Source organism: Phyllopteryx taeniolatus, chromosome 19 (assembly GCF_024500385.1).
Source record: "Phyllopteryx taeniolatus isolate TA_2022b chromosome 19, UOR_Ptae_1.2, whole genome shotgun sequence".
Lineage (NCBI taxonomy): Eukaryota > Metazoa > Chordata > Actinopteri > Syngnathiformes > Syngnathidae > Phyllopteryx > Phyllopteryx taeniolatus.
In genome coordinates, this window is record NC_084520.1 from 13,004,396 (window position 1) to 13,026,527 (window position 22,132).

General features: G+C 45.9%; 1 protein-coding gene across 2 annotated transcripts; it reads left to right on the forward strand.

Moving 5' to 3' along the window:
* Nucleotides 1–97: 97 nt before the first annotated feature.
* prr12a (proline rich 12a) lies at nt 98–22,049 on the forward strand. 2 transcript variants are annotated; one of them, XM_061757374.1, is made up of 15 exons: nt 98–780; nt 2,256–2,491; nt 3,223–3,384; nt 3,651–8,347; nt 10,340–10,561; nt 10,689–11,367; nt 14,619–15,127; nt 15,525–15,641; nt 15,736–15,869; nt 16,101–16,540; nt 16,630–16,749; nt 18,397–18,494; nt 19,330–19,461; nt 20,561–20,656; nt 20,744–22,049. In XM_061757374.1, exons 1-15 carry the CDS (start codon nt 698–700, stop codon nt 20,876–20,878), a joined length of 7,860 nt encoding a protein of 2,619 aa, XP_061613358.1. In that variant the 5' UTR covers nt 98–697; the 3' UTR covers nt 20,879–22,049. The 2 variants fall into 2 exon arrangements, with proteins under 2 accessions (XP_061613358.1, XP_061613359.1); XM_061757375.1 differs by having other exon boundaries at nt 2,334–2,491.
* The last annotated feature ends 83 nt before the right edge of the window (nt 22,050–22,132 follow it).

The following is a 22,132-nucleotide window of genomic DNA, read 5'->3' on the forward strand; positions in this document are numbered from 1 at the left end:
ACTTTTATTCGTATGCGTTTTTCCTGACAGCTAGCATCTGCGGCTAGCTGTTAGCATACTGGCGGGGGGGTGGGGTGGGGGCGCTCAATGGTGGCGGATATTTGCATGAAAAGGATAAACATTTAAATTGAGGGATTTCTTCGCCCGTCCTGTGTTGTGATGTGTGAGTGTTTGTCGGGGGACCGCTCGCTACCGACGTGGCTCTCTCCACTTTCCTTTGCCATATTTTACATGGCGCTAGCAGCGTAGCCAAAAAGACTAGCTTAAAGAAAGGGGAGGAGGCACCACAGAGGAGAGAGAGCGACAGAAAAAAGGGGGACGCGTTGGAAATCAAATGTTCATCAGCGTTTCGCCCATTGGCGGCCAAATCCGCGACATCTTCATCATGAGCGGGACCGGATTTGGACTACTTTCGTGGAAATGATAAACGTGGACGGAGGAAAATGAGGAAGACTGTCTTTTATCGATGCGGTTGGAATATAACCCCATAGACCCCCCTCTTTTTTCATCCAGCTTTCTCCTCCTCCCCTCCATTTCTCTTTCAATATGCTGTTTTCCACTCCGGATGACTTGCTTACGAAACCAGGGAAAATAGCCTGAAACGGAGCTCGGGAAAGACTGGATTTTCCCCCCCTCCTCCCTCCACCCCCCCCCGCCTTGCGACGTCGCTTTCGCACACGGTTGTCTCCCCATATAGATGGATAGAAATTACCCCGGAACAGGGTTCGGCGATTTGGGCGCTGGAGCAGGATGGAGTTACGAGAGATCGGCCAAAGCAAGGTAATAGCCACCAGCCAGACAATGTGCATGCATGCATCAGTGCCGAACATGGCAGGGCACCGTGTTGCCCCGTGTAAACACATTGTCGCCATTGGCTTCACGCTCCACACACGCACTCGGAACACCGATGCATTGTCATCCCAAAGAGTTGCATAGTAATAACATTATCAACAGCAATGGAGCGGTGTGCGTGTCGTGGGGGTGGGCGGGGTGGAGAAAGGAAAAGGGGGGTGAATTGAATGTGATTGACAGACACTGGATTTGAGGTAGAACTGGATGTGGGAGATGGTGGATTGGAAGTGGTAGAGCGTCTCCACAGGTTTTTCACTTTGCAGGCCTGTACATGCTCTGACAAATAAATAAATGTGTTCGAATGCTGCAAAAGCTCCACAGCAGCCCCCTCCTGACAGATATCAACAAGAATTGGAGGGTGCATTTGTGGAGCCATCTTCAATGGTGCATCGTAAAGGAAAAAAATGTGGAAGGGCGCGCGCGATTGCTCTGAAAATGTCCACTTTTTATTGATTGATTTATTATTATTATTTTTTGCGGCATCTGTCCCATACATGATTGGAGATGATTTGCGGTGGGCTCATAGTAGGCTCATTTGCATAATAAAATCATACCATTCCCACCATATCTAATTGTTTGAATAAAAACAATAAGGTCAACGAGGCTTAAGAAATAGATGATTATCATGATTTCGACGTGGATAAAATGTACGAAATGCTGGAATCGTTTATGAGACCTCTGCTACCTTTTACGTTAGCATGCGAGCTAGCTTTGCACGGAAGTCAATTGCGGCCTGCTAGCATCACTTAGCTAGCCGCTTCCAGCACATTTTGCCACCCCCGCTCCTCGAACTCTAAAAGCTATTGCATCCCTTTTTGGACGCGATGCTTTGGCCAAATGAGAGGCACCGTTGTTGATGTTTACCAGTTTATATACGTCGAGCCGTAGCATCCAGTTATTAGCCACATCAATGAATAGCTCGTCTCTTCTGTTCTTATATTAATCAAGATAGATGTGGTGTGGTACACTAATCTGGTTTATTTTCACCCCAAAATGCCGACCTCGCACAGATATAATAAGGCCGTGCGTCTGATTTGCTCTCCTCGCTGCCGTGCACAGTGCTCCCAACAAGCCAGCACAATTGCTAACATGTTAACAAACGATCAGCCTGCACTGCATGTTCACTTCATGCATGCCACACTAGTCACTAGTCACGTTTGCATATCTGTTGCAATACACAACTATTATCACTATTACTCTTTTATATAAGAGCAATGATATGAATAATGTAAACGCCACTGTCGAGTTTTATTCTTGTGACATTGACATTGAATGATTGTCAATGTTGAAAGGGAATCAAGAGCCTTGATGACATTCATGTGAGGATTTGAGATTTAAAACACACATTTTAATGGCATGAGATTTTGGAGGGAGGCTGTCACCTTTTTTTTTTTTTTTTTTAGGTGCGAGCTGATGTTTATGCAAATGTTCTCTGAAATTAATGATACTTCATCGTCCTCCGCTCCTCCTCCTCCTCTTAGTCTTGTGTATGGGAGTTCCAGATCATCCCACCCTGAGTCTGAGCTCCTCCACCGCCAAGCCTACGCCACCCCACACCCTCTGCAGGGCTATGCCACCAATCACCACCCAGGGAGCTCCGGACAAGGCGGGGCTTGGGGAGCAGCTGGACGGAGTTTGGGTGAGATAAATGTCATACCTACCATGTCCCCAACATTAGGGGCCGCAGGAATGAACTATGGTGTGGCCAACTGGCTGTGCAAGTCCTGGCTGGGATGTGCACTTCAAGAAATCCAGTTGGGATTGATCAGAAAACAAATACAATTCTAATTGTTCTATACTTTTTCACTTGGAGGCAATGTCAATGCCACATATAGAGTTATATTAATTTCATATAAAAAAGGATAAAAGTGTTTAATTAAAACCCTAACCGTTGCGTTTGTCTTCTGTGGGAATAATTACATTACAATTGTGATTTTAGGCTCAAATAATTCTCTGCTGCTGAATCACTTTGCAGGCTATAAGTGGGAGTAAAATCCATTACTGAGGCATTGATTTAAGTGTAAGTACTGTCCGCCTGTAGTAAAAATAGTCAATATGCAAAATGGATCAGATCTGAGGACTATATTGTAATAAGATACATTGTGGCAACCGTTTTATTGTAAAAGTAGATGGAATTTCAATGCAGTACTGTAGAGTAGCCTTATCTAGGTATTGACAACTTGTCATATCTTAGGCTTTTCTTTTGATGCTCACTCTTCTCTTTCCCTTATGGGGCTTGTGGGCAACAAAGTTGTAAAGGCATAGCTGCTAATAATCATCATGTGTTTCATCATTGCGAGAATGGTATTTTTCTCTTCAACATATTCAAATTATTTTGAAGGCATGTTACATGATATTTCCTTCTAAAAGGTCTGTCGGGGCTGTTTGACACTGGCCTGCACCATGCCAGCCCCTCGGCCCCTGATGCCTCAGTCATGAATCTGATTTCTGCATTGGAGTCTCGGGGTCCCCAGGCTCCCCCCTCCGCCTCCTCCTTACTCTCCCAGTTCCGCACACCTTCCTGGCAGACAGGTGGGACTGTGTTCACTCTTCCCTCATGTGTTGACATTCAAACATGCCCCACTGTCAATATGACATTTAAATAACCTTCTGTCTTTTCTATTATCATCCAGCTTGCACTGTGTTGTATGTGGTGATTGTTTTTCTTTTTTTTAAGATAAAACCCCCCCAAAAATACAGGGGTTCATAGGATATGATTCTTATTCGCATTGAGGTAATGACTAAATGGAGTCTGAGTAATTTTTCATTTGTGTTTTTTTTGTCCCCCTCCTGAACAGCGATGCACACACCTGCTCCTCCAGAATTATTCATTTCTGGAGCTCTTCCTGGCTCAGGCTCCTTCCCCTCCTCCTCTGCTCTCTCAGCCTATCAGCATCCAGCATCTTTTTCCAGCCGCTCCTTTCCCGGTGCCTCCCTTTCCCTCCAGGACACACCCACGTTTAGCCCCACATCCAACGGGCTACTCTCCCCACACGACCCCTTACTACACATCAAAGCTCCCTCCCAGTCGAGCCTGGGTTTTGACAGACTCCTGTCCTCGCAGGGCGCTGCTGCAGCAGCCTACAGGGGCAGCCAAGACCCTACAGGTGCCTCATCAGCCCAGGCATCCTCTGCAAGGCACCTGCAGTCTCATCAGTTCAACCTGCTGTCATCACAGCTCCAGGACCAGTCCTCCCAGCTGTATAATGCCTCAGTATTCTCCTCAGCCCAGCCCCAAGCTCAGTCCCAGTCCCAGTCCAACTCGGCCCAGGAGCGGGCCGTGCCCAGACAGGACAGCGTTATCAAGCACTACCAGCGGCCCACCCCAGCGCAGCCGCAGCTCTCATCCTCCGCTGCCCACTCCCTACAGCACTACCTCAGCTGTGGAGGGGCAGGGTACCAACAATTAGCTACCCATCACAGGCATGCTGGCCTTTCTTGCAGCCCGCTGGGTGACCAGAGCCCCTCATCTGACCACAAAGCCTCCTCTCGTACAGAGCAGTATCGGCCAATCATTCAGCCTCCGTATTCTTCATCCTCCTCTTCCTCTTCCTCCTCTGCTGGGAAAGGTACCAAAAGCAGCTCCAGCAGTGGTTACTCCTCTGCAAGTTCAGCATCGTCCTCAAGAACTCCTCTCACACCCCCTTCTGCATCATCTACCTCCTCATCCTCTTCATCATCTTCTGCCACCCCAGGGGCTCACCCTTCCAACTCAATCCCCACCTCAAGCTCCAGTGCAGCCCCCTCCAGGCAGCAACCCCCCACTCAACCAGCTCCACCTCCCCCAACCCCTCAGCAGCAACAGCCCCCTCCCACCTCAACACCTCAATCCCTCCCCAAATCCTGCCTTTCTGGCTATGGTTCTCCTGTGCCCCCTGTAAAAACCCCTACCTCTACCCTTACTGGTCAGACCCCACCCCAGCAGCAGACTCAGTCATATTCCCCAAATCAGCCCCCTACTTCTCACCTTGCTCAGTCCTATGGAGGTTTCAGTTCCCCACAAGCCCAGGACCTTAGCTCAGGTACTGGTGGAAAAGGCTATGGAAGTTTAGGAGGGCGAAGTCAGTCATATCCCACTGATATATATGGAGCCGATTCTGCTTATGGATCACTTCCCTCTTCTTTGGGTGGAGCTGGAAGCCCATCATTAGGTTATGGTGCCCCAGGCCATTCCCCTGCGCTTTTAAGATCAAGTGGTTCATCAGGTAGTGGAGCATCTGGGGGAGGAAGCAGTAGTGGTACTGCAAGTGGAAACTCTGGGTCAGGAGGAGGGGCAGGAAATGGTATTACCAGTGAGAGGGGTGGAGGAGGTAGTGGAGGAGGATCTTACCATATTCCAGATTCTAGTCCCTCCCCATCTGGAAACTCGGGCATTATCCGCCCAGGGCTGCACTCCCCGGTGCCAGCATGTCCCACGCAATCTCCTGGAGGTGCTGGTTCAAATAAATACATCTCCTCTGTTCTCTCTCCTACTTTCCTAAGCTCCCCACAGGGCTACACTGACACCAGAGGTCCTAGCTCCCAACCTCAGTCTTATCACGCCACTGCCTCTAAAACAAAGGCTGACACGTCAATGCTCGGAGTTGGTTCTCAGAGATCTCAAGAGGAAGTAGATGATGATGATGAGTTCTTGATTCAGCACTTGCTGCAGGCACAAGCGAGTCCTGCTCCCCAGGCTTCTCATCACCATCCCCAACAGCAGCCCCAACAGACATCCCAGCAAACACAGCCTCAGCCTCAGTCAGCGCCACCAACATCTGATGCTGACAAAGGGCTGAGCTATGACATGGGAAAGTCCTCTGAAGAAAGGTATCACCCCCAGAGTGTCATACGCACCCACAGTGCCACATCCTCTTCTGGGGTAGGTAATGCAACGTCTGGAGGGTCTATCTCCGGGCTAGACAGTCAGCTGGAGATGTCGTTGAAGAAACAGCAGCAGCAGCAACAACAGCAGCAGCAGCAGCAACACCATCATCGACAACAGCAAAGGAACGAGAGGCCCGTTGGGAGCAGCAGGAGTAGTGGGGGACAAGGCAGTGCTGAACAAGTGCACTCGCACCTTCTCCACCATGACAACTTAGGCTCAGTAGTCCACTATGGGCGAGGGGACCCATATACACAGCACTCCCTTGCTCCCCAACACTCTTCACATAATCAGCATGTGTCTTCACATTCACAGATACCACCCCACAACCAGATGGAGCTACAGAAAAAGGAGCGCGCTGAAATCCCTTATCCACGGAAAACGCCGGAAGTCCAGCCACAGCATTCTCAGCCTCAAAGCACTGCATCTCTTATGGACTCCCCCACAGATCAGTCCCACCAGTCACCACACCTCCTCCAATCCGTGTTGTCCCATACGACTCGCAACAAGCTGGAGTCTCATACACAGCACCACAAGATGGACACGCATCAACAACATCAACAGCAACATCACAAACTAGACACTCATCGGCAACACCAACAGCACCATAAAATGGACTCCCACCAACCACATCAGCAACACCCGGAAATGGACTCCCACCCACAGCATCAGCAGCACCACAAGATTGACTCCCATCCCCAACAGCAGCAGCACTCCATTGGTCAACAGCAAGCTGTGATGGATAGTGCTAGTGGACGACTTGGTTCGACTAAACATCCAGCTCAAGCTCAGTCTCAAACAACCCAGCTCCAGCTTCAACTCCAGTCGCAGGCTTTAGAGGTGGCAGCGGCTCATTACAACCATGGACCTTCGTCACATCAACACGAACAGGGTCAAGTCAAACAAAGCTCAGTGGTCTCATCTTTGGACATGCTGGAGCGCTCTCTTTCTCAGACCTCCAGCACAGATGTAGCGATTGCAGAGGAGAGACGTGGCGGACGGAGCGGAGGAAGCGGCGAGCGCCATAGACAGCAACAGCAGGAGCAGCAGCAGAGGCAGCACCCGTCTCACCATCACCCACAGCCACATTCGGCCTCTGAACTCCACTCTTTCCTCTCTGAACCTGAAATCGCCATGCCCACCCCCTCCCACATGCACCACCTTTCACAGCACCACCCTCAGCAGCAACAGCAGCACCCAAGCTCTCAGCACCAGCAAGCCCATTCTCACCACCCTCACGCCCAGCCACAGACCCCACACCCTCACCATATACCCCCTCCGTCTGCCCCGGGACATTCCCAACCTCAGCCTGAGCCACAGCAGCCACTGCCGTCCCAGCTCACTCCCCAACAGAGCCAGTTAGACCAACAGCGCTCAGAGCAACACCAGTTTGACACGGTCAGCCCAGTGGAGAAAGACCAAACCCAACAAAGTAATCGCTTTGTTCCCCTAACATCCATCTGCTTTCCTGACTCCCTTCTCCAGGATGAGGACCGCTCCTTTTTTCCAGGCATGGAAGACATGTTTTGCGCAGAGGACTACAAGTCAAGTTGTGCTGGTGGTGCCGGACCAGGGCAGGAGGAGATGAATGAAAGCCATACTGGGCAAGAGGGTATGGGCTCCATGAAAGCTGGACAGAGTGCCAGTGGACCAGGGGGCGGTAGTGGAGCTGGCTATGATATAATGGGTCATCATGGAGATCAGGGTTATGAGCCTTACTGTCATAGCCTGGAAGAGCCCAGCAACAACACAATGACTCTGGATCTTGACTCCCTTAAAACCCACGAACTCCCCTCCACTGTTAACACTGAACAGCTTGGTTTAATTCAGTCCCAGGGCCCAGCTATGGGTATGGGCTCGAATAATACTGGACCTAACAACCCCGCTGCAAAGCTGTCCTCCGGTCCTGGAGGAACAAGCACAGGGGCAGCTTCTGGAGGCCTCCAATCACCGATTTTCTGCTCATCTCGTCCAAAGAAACTCCTCAAATCTAGTTCTTTCCACCTCTTAAAGGAGCGCAGGGACCCAAACACACTGCCTAAGAAAAGTTATGCTCAAGAATACGAGTTTGAAGATGATGAGGATAAAGCTGACCAGCCTGCTGACATCAGGTTGAACAGCCGCAGGCTTCCAGACCTTCTGCCAGATTTGGTGTCCAGCTGCAGGAAAGGAGGAGGAGGAAGTGGTTCTCTCAGCCCTTTGATGGGTGACATTGACTTCTACCATGCCTCTGGCTACCCACAAATGGGTGCCCACTCTCTTTTGCCTCAGGATGGCCCTAAGAAGAGAGGCCGGAAGCCTACTAGGCCCAAGAGGGAGGGCCCCCCTCGGCCTAGAGGGAGGCCTCGCATTCGCCCCATGCCCGAGCCCTACACACCGCGAGGAATGATGGGCGAGATGGGCGGAACAGTTGGCAGTGGCGGAGGGGGGTTCAACGTGGAGGGGCGAGGCAGAGGCCGGGGCCGTGGGAGCAGAGGAAGAGGAGGTCGGAGAGAGGATATGTACATGGAAATGAGCGGGAAGGAGCAGGAGCAGATGCATCACCATCACCACCACCAACAGCAACAGCAGCAGCAGCAGCTTCATCATCAGCCCCAACAGCAACAGCATGAACCGATCCCACCATTGAAGGTTAGTAGCACTACATATTTAAAACGGGGGTTCTCTAACCTTTCGGGTTGAGGGACCCCTGACAGGGAACACATTTTTCCACGGACCCCGTCATAACCCTAACTTCAATTAAAGTTCCAGGAAGTTAACCAAATTCAATTGAATTAAGTTCAATATTATCCACTTTCGCTAGCTGATATGTACTGCTTGCACTAATAACATGGCTGCAAATGGAAAGGACCTAGTTCACAAAAGCATAGTCATTGTTGCCAACTTAGGGCCTGAAGATCCCAAATAGCGGGCGCTAAATTGCATGTTCACACTAACAGATTTCGCTCTCTGTAGTCGGGCGTTGTGTGCAGAAGCTACAAAGATTGCGATTTTCTTCTCTTTTTTTTTTTTTACCAAGATCCAAATCACGGGCACTAAATTGCGTGTTCACTCATATTAATGGATTGCGTGCTCTTTTGGCAACAAGTGTGAAAGTTGCTGAGAGCCGTATTTGAAAAGAGAGTTTTGCGTCCACCACTCATACTCAATTTTTTTTTACCATGGAAAATTTGTGGGGGAAAATGCAAGTGCAAACGCAATTAAGTTTGAAGTGATGGAACTGGAAGTGTGAGTGGAAGACAAATGGTTACAGAAAAAAAATCTATTGCTCCGATAATTTGGGGGAAGCCAGCAACCACATGAGTGCGTTTGAATTAGCGGTATCCATCCATCTTGTGTTTGAAACTTTGGACAGCACACCAGAAAAACTGCTCTGGGAGAGCCCAGCACCATTTGTCACTGTGTGCTTGAAAATACTCAAGACACAAGGAATTGCAGAGTTGAAGGGAGTTTTGTCATAGGTGAAATGACATGAGTCTGTCTTGTGACTGGCTCCAAATCAATCCTCAGATTATTCATGAACTTCAAAATTGCATTGCTCAATAGAAGATACCTTGGGATAAATTTTGCTTTTGGCATTTTAAGAAATGTTTACTCTGTGGAAAAGTTCTCCCTGCCGCACTACACTGGCACTGCTGTTCGTGCGGGTTTGCGCCTGTATTTCAGACACAGTATTTACAGATGCAAAATTTGCCATTGCAATTCATCTTAGGTTTGACAAATGACTTAAATGACATTCGGCAGATGCAATCCTGGGTGCGCCAGGTTAGTAGATCAGCTTCCTTCCTGTTTGCGTGAGCAATGAACATTGCGCACATTTTTGCATGTCCAAATGTTTAGTCAATCGGGCCCTTAAGTGAGTTGGACACTGTATTTATTATTTTTTCTGACCAGTCTAGCTATTTTTGAAAAAAGCGACTAGTGAGTTTTATTCAAGCTAGGAAACAGACATGAGTGAAACATTCTCTCATTGTTTTTCGTATGACAAGAAAGGCGCATGGTGGAAGACAATTACCGGTACTGAGTAAATTGCGCTGAACATGGCCAAAGACACGGTGCCCATTTTGCAAAAGTTTGACACGGCGTATGTGCTTCCAAGCCGGCAATATTTTGCCGAGGTCACCTTGTCTCACCAGTACTACAACTCCACCTAAGAAAAATGTGTAAGAGAGCTAGAAATGCTGCGTGCATGCAGTGATTTGTTTTATGTTATGCATTACAGTTATATCAGAGCTAGGTGGGGAGGCATAATTGGTTTAGTGTTGTTGTTTATTGGCGCACCGGTTGCCATATGTAGGTATGCACTTTAAAAAAAAAAAGGATACTGTATGTGCCCGCGACCCTAGTGAGGAGAAGCGGCTCAGAAAATGGATGGATACTGTATGTTGCATTATTTTGCTCACCCCCAAGTTATGGCTTTTGGAGCCATGGGGGTTCCTGGACCTCAGTTTGAGAGCGACTGTTTCAATAGGATAAAGCTTTTTCAGTTATTTCAGTTCCATTGGTGGCCTTTGCAAATCCTAAAGCAAGGACCACCATTCAAGACGTTAAACAATTCAATGCTCTTGTTTAATGTCTGCTCCAAATAATATATCATATTTGTTTTTCTTTTTTTTGTAATAGATAAAGTTGCCAATTCCCATGTCGTCCTCTGATGCCTTGCTGAGGACAGACTCTCTGTCTGGCACAGACCCTGCTTTGTCTGATGGCTCAGTAGGCTCAGCCCCCTCACTTGGGCTCAGTCCTGGTCCTTGCAGCACTGAAAGCACCAGGGCGCAGGATAAAAACAAGCAGAAAAGTCAGATGATGGATGAAGGAATAGATGGGGATGGTCTGGAGGAAAGGGTAAGAACTACTGTTCAATAATAACTATTGAATTGAAATATTTTTGCTGCAGTTTTCTATGCTACTAGTTGTTTTTGAGTATGTTGAGCTGAGTCAATCTCAAATCTTCGTCATGTGTCACTTCTAGGGTGATGAGAAGGACCCTGAGTCCAAGGCTGGCTTGGTTGCTTCTTTCTTGGACTTCCTTAAGACAGGGAAGAGACCCCCAGGCTTGGATATTTCCCCCGGAATGGAAGCTGACAATGGTGAAACTTCCCCGTGTAAATCAGGGTTGCGCCCACTATCCCCAGCACCTCCTCCACCACCACCTCCATTTGGGGATGGTGAAGGTAATGGTGGTCTTGCCCTAGGCAGCTGCCCCAGCCCTAAGCGCTTGGAGGACGAGCTGAAGAGGAACCTGGAGACCCTACCGTCGTTCTCCTCAGATGAGGAGGACTCGGTCGGAAAGAACCAAGACCTTCAGAAGAGCATCTCCTCAGCCATTTCCGCCCTGTACGACACTCCTCAGCTGACCGCAAACATCCATCACTCGATACCGCCTCCACCACCTCAGGCGCAACCTTCTCACTCCCCTCTGACACCCCCGTTGCAGCCCCCGACCCTTAGCCCTCAGACTGACATTCATACGCCCCACGCACAACCCCCGCCGAATGAACCCTGCATCCTCCAGCCGGAGAATGAAAACATGGACGAGAACAAGGATGAGGAGATTGACGACGAGAGAAGTTCTAGAGGGGATGAGGAGAGCGATATGATGGAGGAGAGAGAGCCGCAGCTGGAGATGCTAGGCGCCCCTAAGCTTGAAGGTAAGGCTTCACTCACTCATACTCAGAAGTGGCAAAAGTACTAGTCTGTACTTAAGTAGAAGTACAGATATTTTTGAAAAAAGACTGGTAAAAGTATAAGTACTGATTCAACTTGTGTACTTAAGGTAAAACAAAGTACAGATTCTGAAATGTACTTAGTTCATCACTGCCGTGGATATTTATATCAGTCAACTTGAATCCAACTATTTACTGCCACCAATGAATATAATAGTCAAGTACGTTTTTTAGATATAGAAGAGGGTCTTGCCCAGCTTGTCTGTGAAATGCAGGTTTCTACACTACTGTAATAACTAACAGATACCTGTATATGGTAGCGTTGCATTCCTTTGGATTTAAGATCAGCACAGATTTGGAGCAGAAGATAAGCATGAGGGGGTGAATCTCGGCTTGTCACGTCAATTACAAGGGAGATAAATGCTAATACGTTAAATGTCAGAAATAAATGCCGAACGCCGTGTAAAAAAGCTCTTGAGACATGTGGTGAGTCAGCATTGCTCCAACGCTCGTTTCTAAGTTTTATATCTGTATCTTAATATTTTCCCATCAAAAGCCCCTTCTCAGTCTTATTTTTGTTGTTTTATAGTTTGAAGTGTCACAGAAGCAAAAAATATTAGAGTCAGTCACTGATCATGTTTCTTCATGTGACATGTTTATTTTCACAAAAAGCTAATTTTCTCTACTTTTTTGGTCAGGAACCAGTTAAGTGTTTTCCTGCTGATTAAAAGCTAGAAACTAACTTTTTTTCTGACGAAAGAAGAGTCTGCTTTTTCTTTTAGTTGGTTCAGTGCTTATATTGTCATAGAACACGTTGACACAATATTCTGTGTATTCAATATATTCAAAATGCTCTAAAATGGCTGGCATAATGGGGAACTCTGCTTTGAAAACTCTAGGAAGTGAATGAGATGAGTACAAAAGTAAAAATGAATCACATGCAATACCGGTTTTGATAACTTGGTGCAAGAATAAAACGTCTCTGCACACAAAATAGTTTCCCCCTTTTACTAACTTGCATAATTCCAATACTGAGAAGAAACAAAATCATGTTAGATGATGCATGTTGTTGTTTGAGAGCTAGCTAACGTTGGATCATCTATCAAAACGTGTTCCAAACAACATGATATGCTGACAACATCAAGCAATTCTCTTAAACTATGACTTCAATGGGGAATGTCTTGCTTTGTCAATTCAGTTGCGTCATTGTTGTTAAAGCTCCCTGGTTTATGTTCCTCCACAAGGCTCCACGACGCTGCTGTCCAAGATCTCAATTAATCAATCAAAATCTCAACCGCAGTTGACTATACCTCTCTATTTACATCCTTTTCATGTCGTGTCATCTGTGGAAGTTGACAAAAGTAGAAAGTATCGATAGCTGTATGCAAATGTAGAGAGTAAAAGTAAAAACCTCAGAAAAACAAATATTCAAATAAAGTATAGACACCTGAAAAAAAGTTCATTATTTGTATTTGGTTATTCCCCACCACAGCTCATACCTGTTCATACTAGGCTTTACACGATCGGGATTTTTGGGGCCGATCACCGATCAGCAAGTTTAAAAAAACGATAACCGATCACCGATCCGATCACAAGATGATTAAATTACCTGTTCATTTACTGTATGTACTTAATTGCTCCAAAAATTATATTTACAATAAATAATGTAGTTTTGTTCCTCTATTTATGTCAGTTAGGCATAGTGACAGACAGAACAAATTAATGGTCTTCTATTAGATGGCAGGAAGTAAATACAGTAATTAATGTATCCACTTTTTGTGACATTTTTGTTTGTTGGTGTGCCGTGAGATTTTTCACTTGTAAAATATGTTCCTTGGCTCCATAAAGGTTGGAAATCACTGCTCTAGTCAGATCGTGTATTCTAATCAGTCAGGTCAAACCCACATTACATAACAGAAACAATGGGTGCTAACTTACTGTAATTAAATTACTTTATTTTTAATTAAATTACTTCACCCACACCGAAACTTTAGAGCATGAATCGCCAGAACGGCGGCATGTTTACGTCCAACCGTTCGTGCTACCGCTTGCTTGCTAGGTAGGCTACATAACATTTTATCGCCTGCTTGTGAGCCGTATCATATTCAAAGTACGTGAACACACCTCAAGCAAGCCTTAAACGAACGACCTCTCCTGTCCTGAGCACTGGTGACCACCAACACACGTTTTCTCCCATTTTGTCCTTATAATACAGTCGGCTCGCTCCACTCTTGTTGTCGTCGCCACGGTAACAAGTGTATCCGGTCGCATTTGAGTTGACAAGATAAAGCCCAATGATAAAAAACGGGATGCGGTTGTATTGGAATACAAGATTTTATTGCAGTAGTCTGACAGTGCAATCGTGAAAGAGCAAATTTGTCTTGTAGTCTGATGCAGGCGTTACGTGTTGTTTGTCTCCGACATGTTGCCTGTCCCACACGCCGATTTTTATTTATTTTTTTCAATAACTTCATTGGCCGTCAGATATTTACAGGACTACGTCAAGACACGCGACAATGCTAAAAATAAACTAGCTTTTGGATTCAAATATACTGTGCACGCGGCGGCGCGGAGTTCATGTCTTTTCCGGATCGGATCGGCGAATTATGACATTAAAGCCGACCAGCCGATCAGCATAAAATGCTAAATATCGGCCGATAGCGATCAGCCCGATCAAATCGGTGTAAAGTCTAGTTCATACTCAATGCACAGAATGTCATTATACATAATGTAAATAATCAGGAACTTCTACGCTTCTGAATATAGATGTTCATGACTTGTTAGTATCCATGACTTAATCTTGCCATGCCGTATTTGTTCATGTTTTAACTGATGCTTCTGACAGCACAGACAGAGTATGTATCCCCTGACAGACTTGCATGTAATTGAGTGTAAAATAAGGAGTATTTTTGTTTAAAAGAACTGTCCTGTATGTTACTGTAATTGGAAAAATGTATGCAATATTCATGGAATTATATACATTTTCTATAATTATGCAGCCATTTTTTGCATTGCCATGAGGATTAGTTAAAATTAGCATTTTTAATCAGGAGCAGATGCCATCTCGCATTTACCACAAGGTCTTTACATACATTTACATCAACAGTTGGCACATTATTAATCGCCCAGCCTGTATGTTTGTTAAATACACTGTCTAATTATGTTTTTGATTTAAATACAATGCGGTGCTTGTACAGTTTGCCATTGATCTATCAAATGGATCTCTTTCCTTACAGCGTCCCTCCCGGAGATTCCTCCTCCTGCAACCGCAACTTGCCAACCTCCTTCTGTCCCTCCCTCTCCTGCCTCCTCCTCTCCTCCTCCCTCCCCTCTTCCTCCTCTGTCTCTGCCCTCGCCTCCTCCTCCATCAGAAGAACAACAGGAGAACTCCAAGCCCTCGAGTCCCATTGCCGCCAAATCCCAGACGCCACCGCCTCCCCTGACTGCTACCCTCCCTCCGCCTGCCACTTCTCCTCCTTCTCCTCCCCCCACTTCTTTGACCCCAACTCCTCCTGCACAAGCTTCTCCCCAAAAGGAGTCTCCGACACCCTCACCCGAGTCCGCCGCCTCTCCCGAAGAAGAGCGACCATCTCCAAAGAACACCAACTTGCACCTGGCTCAGAAGCAGGAGGATGCGGCCATTGCGGGAGAGAGTGAGGAGGATGACAGCGAGAGCGGCGGCGAGGGCATCTTCAGAGAGAGGGATGAATTTGTGGTCCGCGTGGAGGACATTCGAACACTCAAGGTACGTGTGTCTGAATATACTAATGTGAACCTCCACCAATAACCTAATATAGGCAGTTAAACATTTTTATGGGCGGGTTGTCAATTACTCAATATTTGGAGGTTTACTGTTTGGTGTTGTTTACAGTAGTAGTGTAGTGGTACATGCTGCTACCTCTTGTGCAGATGGCACAGGTTTGATTCCCGACCCCAAGAAATGGGTGGGTTGAAAACTGTGCCACACAAATATTGCAAGTGAGTCGCTCTGGCGACCCCTGATGGGACAAGCCAAACGTTGTAGCAACAACAACTGTATTTGTGTTGTTTGTTTTATTGAATGTCATCTAAATATCTAAATTGTTGACAGGGGCGAACACAATTTTATTAACCGTGTAATGCTGATGTTTTTCTTGGAACAGTTGGCCTTGCAGACGGGCCGGGAGCCTCCACCCATCTGGAGGGTCCAGAAAGCCCTGCTGCAGAAGTTCAGTCCAGAGATCAAAGATGGACAAAGACAGTTCTGTGCCACAAGCAATGTGAGGTCACCTCAGGAAGCTGCACACTACTCAGCTTACTAACTTTATTTTAGGGTGGAAGCCCTTTGACTGATGTAAGATTTTCCTCTCTCAGTATCTTGGCTACTTTGGAGATGCCAAAAGACGTTACCAGCGCATCTATGTCAAGTTTTTGGAGAACGTTAATAAGAAGGACTACGTCAGAGTCTGTTCTCGAAGACCGTGGCGCAGGACCGCGCCTGTTCTCAGGTACACATCTTTGTCATCATGACAATTCAACCAATTTGACTTCCTTCAGCTCAGCCTGCAATAAATAATGAAGGAATACCAGAGGGGAGCAGAGGCGGGTACCATAACTCTGGGGTTTGACCAGCTTTTGCTGTAGAACTTTGCTTACAACGTCCATTTAATAACAAGCTTTTGTAGAATATAGATTGCTAATTATTGGGCATTTTAATTCAACTTTTCATTGCGTCACAGGCGCCAGTCCTTCCCCAGAATGGCTTCCCCTCCCGCAAGCCAAGCTCAACCAAAAGAGGAGAGATTAACCCCGTCCAGCCAGCGGGAGAAGGAGCAGAAGGAGAAATTGCGAACGACCCCACCGCCGGCAAAAGAACAACGGGAGAAAAAGGAGTCCTCAGCTGCGGTGGCCAAGGCCAAGGAGAAAGAGCGAGAGGCGGAGAAAGATCAGCGAGTGCAACCGGCTCAGGACAAAGCAGAGAAACGAGCCACCGAACGTGGGAGGGCCAAGGACGAGAGGAAAGCACTGGAGAGAAAGGAGAAACCCGAGCGCCCACCGAAGTCCAAACCTCCCAAGGTAAAGGCAGAACCACCACCCAAGAAGAGGAAGAAGTGGCTGAAGGAAGCTCCCTCCTCTTCAGACTCGGATTCATCGGATGAAGCTGCTAGTGAGAATGAAAGTAAGATCTTTTAGTTTTACTGATTTACAAGGTTGACATATTGTATGTACATTTTGGCTGAAAATGAAAGCTACTCCTCCTGTACTTAGTGCCCGTGAAAGGCGGCGTGAACAACCGAGCAATGAGGGAAATGTTCCGAAGCTACGTGGAAATGCTCGTCAGCACAGCTCTGGATCCCGACATGATCCAAGCCTTGGAGGACACAGATGGTAAGAATGCCACCCAGTGCCACCTTAGATGAGCTCAAAGTAGAACAGATTGTCAGTACACGTCACAAGGCAACAAAATGCAGATTACATCTAACCAGAAGTGCGTCGGCAGTAATTAAAGTTTTTCTTTTTGGTTTCAAATGGCTGACTTACGAATTGCTTACTAGATCTCTCGCTGTTTCATGGCCATGGGTAGAACGCGGGTTGGTTTTGTGCTTGTCGGTGCCGTAAGTCATAGCTGGCTGGGATCAGCTGCGTTCTTTCTAGCTTGCTAGCTCTGGTCATCTGCCATGCTGTCCCATTCACTCTTTCGTGCATCCCCCTCCAGCAATGGCTCCTTTCTGGCAATATCCGTGCAGCTCCTCAGGCTCGGCAATCCATTGACTAATTCCACAGAGATCATCGTCTCGCTGTCCCCCCACTGCGGCCACCAAGGCCAACTCCGCATATGTGCATAAAATATGCGCAGTAAGGCAAAATGGCGTCGGCCATAAACACAGGCTAAAAATCGTGAATTATTTTGTATTTTTTAAAGTAAATGCGGTGTGGCAGCGCTTCTCAGAGTAAAGTAGTATGATATCTTTGACTCACTGATCACATATTCACTCCCACTCGAATAATTCCAGTCACCACCGATTTGTGCAAACCCCTATTGTTTTTGAATAAGTATAACCCTATATGAAAACAAGCAATAATGACATAACTAAATGAAATGCAAAGCAATCAATCTTTTTTACTTCAATGGACATTATGAGTACTAATATTAGTCGTTCTTTGCAGAGGATAAGGAATGTATGCCTGTGAGTTTTGTTATATCATCTGTCTACCTGTGTTGCTCCATAGTTTGTGTTCAAATATCCATTCTGACACCGATGCTATACGTTATTCCAGGGTGTTCAAACTACAGCCTGGGGGTCATTTGCGGCCTGCCGTCTATTTTTTAGCGGCCCGTGGCATTGACTAAAATAAACAGTTGACATGGCCCGTGTCGTTTGCATGCTTTGAAATACCGCACTTACGTTCTAGTTTCTACACTTGGTGGCAAGGCAGGAGAAGAGAAGACGTTTGTTCTCATCTCTCACTTCTTTGTTTTCAACCAATCATGCATCATTCGGTAAGATGTGACGCCAAGGTCAGCTTAGTACAGCATACACTTGTTTTGGTTCTAAATGCGGAACTGTGATTTTGCTGTAGCTGAGTGCAGGTGTGTGTATATTTTAGTGGAAAACGGCCACTGGCCACCCCAAAATCCTGAATAATCATTAATATTTTGCTTTACTATCTAGCTGTAAGCTAAACTGACTTAAATTCACTGCCACCATCGAGTGCTTGTATCACAGATTTTTGGCAAAGCAAATTTGAAGTAGGATTGCACCTGTCATTAAAATGAATGCCAAAGAAATTTGGTTGGTTAGTTTTTGTGCAATCCTACTCACTAACGAGCAAACAAAAATGGCAGTCCCAGTACTGCATAATCTCCTTGGCAGAGGCGCTGTTATATTTATTGACATACGAGACCAAAATAGAATCTGTTGAAAGAATGAGGAGCGAGAGAAGAGCCGCCACGGGTCAGCCTGTGTATTAAAGCGAGTGGCAGTTTGGTGTATGATGACTAATGACACCTTCTCTACCTTGATTGGCCGCCAGATGAGCTTTACCTCCCCCCCATGAGGAAGATTGACAGCATCCTCAGTGAACAGAAGCGGAGGTTGTTGAGGAGAGTCAGCATGAGCTCTCAGCATCAGGTAATCTGCTCTGAACTGTCCTTCAGGTCTCCTGTAACTGGATGTACTTTGACGGCATTGCTGCCAAATGTGTGTCAACTACTCATTAAATACACACACTCCCCATTTTACAAACGAGTTGCGTTCCAGAAGCCTGTTCGTATCTTAAATTGTTTGTAGATTATTTTGCTAGTTTCATTGTCACTACATATTCCTTAGCGCCTGCTCTCTAGGTCTCCAGCATTTCCAGTCTCAGCAGTGTATGGTTCTTAATACTAAAACATTTTAAATAAAACACTGTAATAGAGTGAACCCGAGCAAAATGTTCATGCCTCATTTTTCTGAACGTGCTTGCTTCCTCCGATTATGGCGACCTTTATATATCATTTACATCAGTGGTTTTAAATATTTTTTACCCAAGGTAAATAAATGCTTGAAATAAAACTGTTCTCAAGATTAAATGTAAATGTATTGTACTTAAAAGTTAAATAACGTACAACTGAATTGTATTTAACAAATTTACTGTACTGGATTGGAAAAAAAAGGTTGACGCCACTGTGACATTATACACAATTTGAACATTTAAGTCATTGATTGTTCACGAACCACGTTTTGAGATCACTGATCTATATCAATTACAATCTACATATTCTCTTTAAGAGGAAATGCCTCGGCTATCATTTTCGTCTCAAACTTGGATGGAACTGGTACATGGAAGCGTTCGTATGTTTGAATCGACGTAAGTTGAATGTTCATAACAAGGGGAGCGTCTGTACATCTGTGTAATTAAAATGACGATTTGTATGATGTCCAGTGTGTCACAACTCCTAATGTTTTGCTGCATCCTCTTCCTCAGGAGGTTGTGCATGCATACCCCCAGATCATCGTGGACCCCTTGGACTCAGGAGTGGTGAGGGTGCGGCTCAGCGGAGACGCCTACAACCGAAAGACCCTCAACAGAGTCAAGAAAACCCTGCCTAAACCACAGGTGTGCTGCTAATATTTTAAGTTTGGGTACCTTGAAACCGGAAGGCCGAAAACTGAAACAGTGAAAGAAATTAGATTAAATTAAAAACCTAAAAAAGAATAAAAAAATAAAAAATTCCTCGGCTGGATAATTTTCTGGACTTTGCAAAATTTGTTACAGCGCGAGCTCTCTGGTTCCTACTGAGCGATGCGCACACTATCACAGCCGCCGGCGAGGCAGTCCTCAGTGCCCAGGCAGCCTTCTCGCCCCGGGCCAATGGCCGGCTGCCGCGGCGGGGGAATTTTGTGCTCCCCGCCCACCTTCGCTCAGTTCAGCGGGTCGGCGGCACATGCGTGGCCACCCAAGGTACACCCTGAGCGGCCACGGCGGCGTGAGGCACCGCTAACTCCGATCAGCCCCCCCTCTATTCCTCCAAAATCGAATCTTAACCCTGAGCTCTAATGCAGTGCCCTGCGGCTGCCCAGCCACGACAGAGACCGGGATTTCGCACTGCTTAGCCCGCCCAGAGTGCTTGCTTTAAAGTTTTTTTTTTTACCTGCCTCATCACAACACCCTGTTTCGGCCGCGTGTTTTGGTGACAGAAGTATTCGGCCAAAAACTGAAAATGCACTTTTTGGGCCATTTTCGCCCGAAAACAGTTGGTGACAGAAGTTTTGGTGCGTCCCTAACAGTCATTATTATCCTTCTCCCTCTCTTGTAAAGGGAGCAAAAGTAATCGTTACAACACAAGGCAGAAATGTTGACGTGCTGTATTTATCAGTAATCTGTCAGCTTTTGCTGTTCTATTGAATTGGTTAAAACAGTGATTCTCAAAGTGCTGTTCAGTCTTTTCAAACTTTGAAATGCAATATACTTTCATTTAATCTTTAAGAACTTTGTTTGTAAACATTTGAGGTACAGTTTTTAACTTTTATGTGCAATACATTTTGAATATTCGTTGAAGTAAATTTTTTTTTTTAAAAAGTTTCCTATATTTAAGCACCATGCTAATGTTCATACTGCATAACATTACAGTGACTCACAATAATGTTAAATATACTGTTTAGGAATAAAACCTCTACTTGGTGTAAAAAGTTTAAAATATGCTCTTTTTGTCCAGGACCTTAAGCTGTCATCTGACTCATATCGAATCTACAGTCTGTACCACTCCCTGCATCACTACAAATACCACACGTTCTTACAGTGCAAGAAAGAGGTAAGCTCGGCCACCTCTCATGTCGCAGAGCTAACATGCAGCCGTGCTCGAGTCTCAGGATCTGTGTTTCCGTCCCACCTTTCGCAGACTAACACGATCGAGCAGGCGGCCGAGGACCCGGGCCAGGAGGAAGTGGTGCAGCAGTGCATGGCCAACCAGAGCTGGCTGGACACGCTCTTCGGCTCCTTCATCGAGCTGCTCACGCTCAGCACCAAAGCCTGAGAGGGATGAGATTAATTAAAGTCGGAGGATATGAAAAAGAAAAAAATAATGAACTTGATGGATCCCACTGTACAGACCCCCTTCCCCCCAACCCATCAATTTTTCTCAAATCTCAAAGATCTGAGGATGTATTTTCAAAGCCCTTGATGAACTCGAGGGAGGCTCAGAAACAATGGCCTCCTTTTTTTTTTTCCTTCTTTTTCTTGAACAATGACTAAAGAAATGCGTTTCATTGTGAGGAGTGGGACCCAACCGGATTAGGGGTCACTTGCGGTTCAAGAGCAATTTGACCACCCGTGAAATGGGAACGCAAGGTCGGAAAGCGAGGAGCAACGCCAAGTCCGCAGAGGAGCCACTAACATCTCGTTAACTGTGCGTCATTAAGACAATAGCTCGAAGAGAAACTATTACTGCTTAGTTTTTACATAAATTATTTTTTTGAAAAGACTAACATCAGCTGTTGGCTTTGGGAAAGACTGAAAGAGGGCGAGAATGCTTTTTAAACTGCGTGTGGAGTGTGCCGTGAGCAGCGTAAACATGGACTCGAACCATTAGATGTGTGTGTCTCTCTCTCATTCTGTGCTACGTGAAGGGCAGCACGACTCAGCCGTGTGATAATATATAAACATTTTTATTATTTATATGAGGAGGTTTTTAACTTAACAAGCGCTGGATTGCTGCCCTAACATTTTCAATACTTTATATTGTCCACACCTTCAGTATACAATCGTGACCCACATATCCAAGCTGTCTTCCCCTCAACACTTAAGAACAGACATTAAGACAGACATAATGTATCAAATACAGTGGGTGTAAAATAATAATTTAAAAAAAAGGAGAGAAAAACGTGTGGGGAGTGTATTTGAAACTTTACATTGTTGTGCTTCAGTTCAGTCATCATTCATGCAGATGCAAAGAAAAAGAAGTAAACTGTCCATTTCCCGTGTGGGAAGAAGGAGTATAAATAGGTAATATTTAAAAAGGAAATAGTCATGTCATTTTTATCATTTTGATGTATGTGCATACTTATTTTGAAAACAATCTAATTTTCCATTTAAAAAAAAGGAAAAAAAGGCGTGTAAATATTGTACAGTTCTTGATGATATTCTTTGTCATTCTGTACATTAACTCTCCTGTATTTGAGAAACAAATAAAACCTGCAAAGATCAAACCGTTTAGTTTCTCTATGATTCTCTAGATAGAATCCTTAACATGGAATTTTACGAAACTCAAAAGTGCTCAAGTCACCACTCG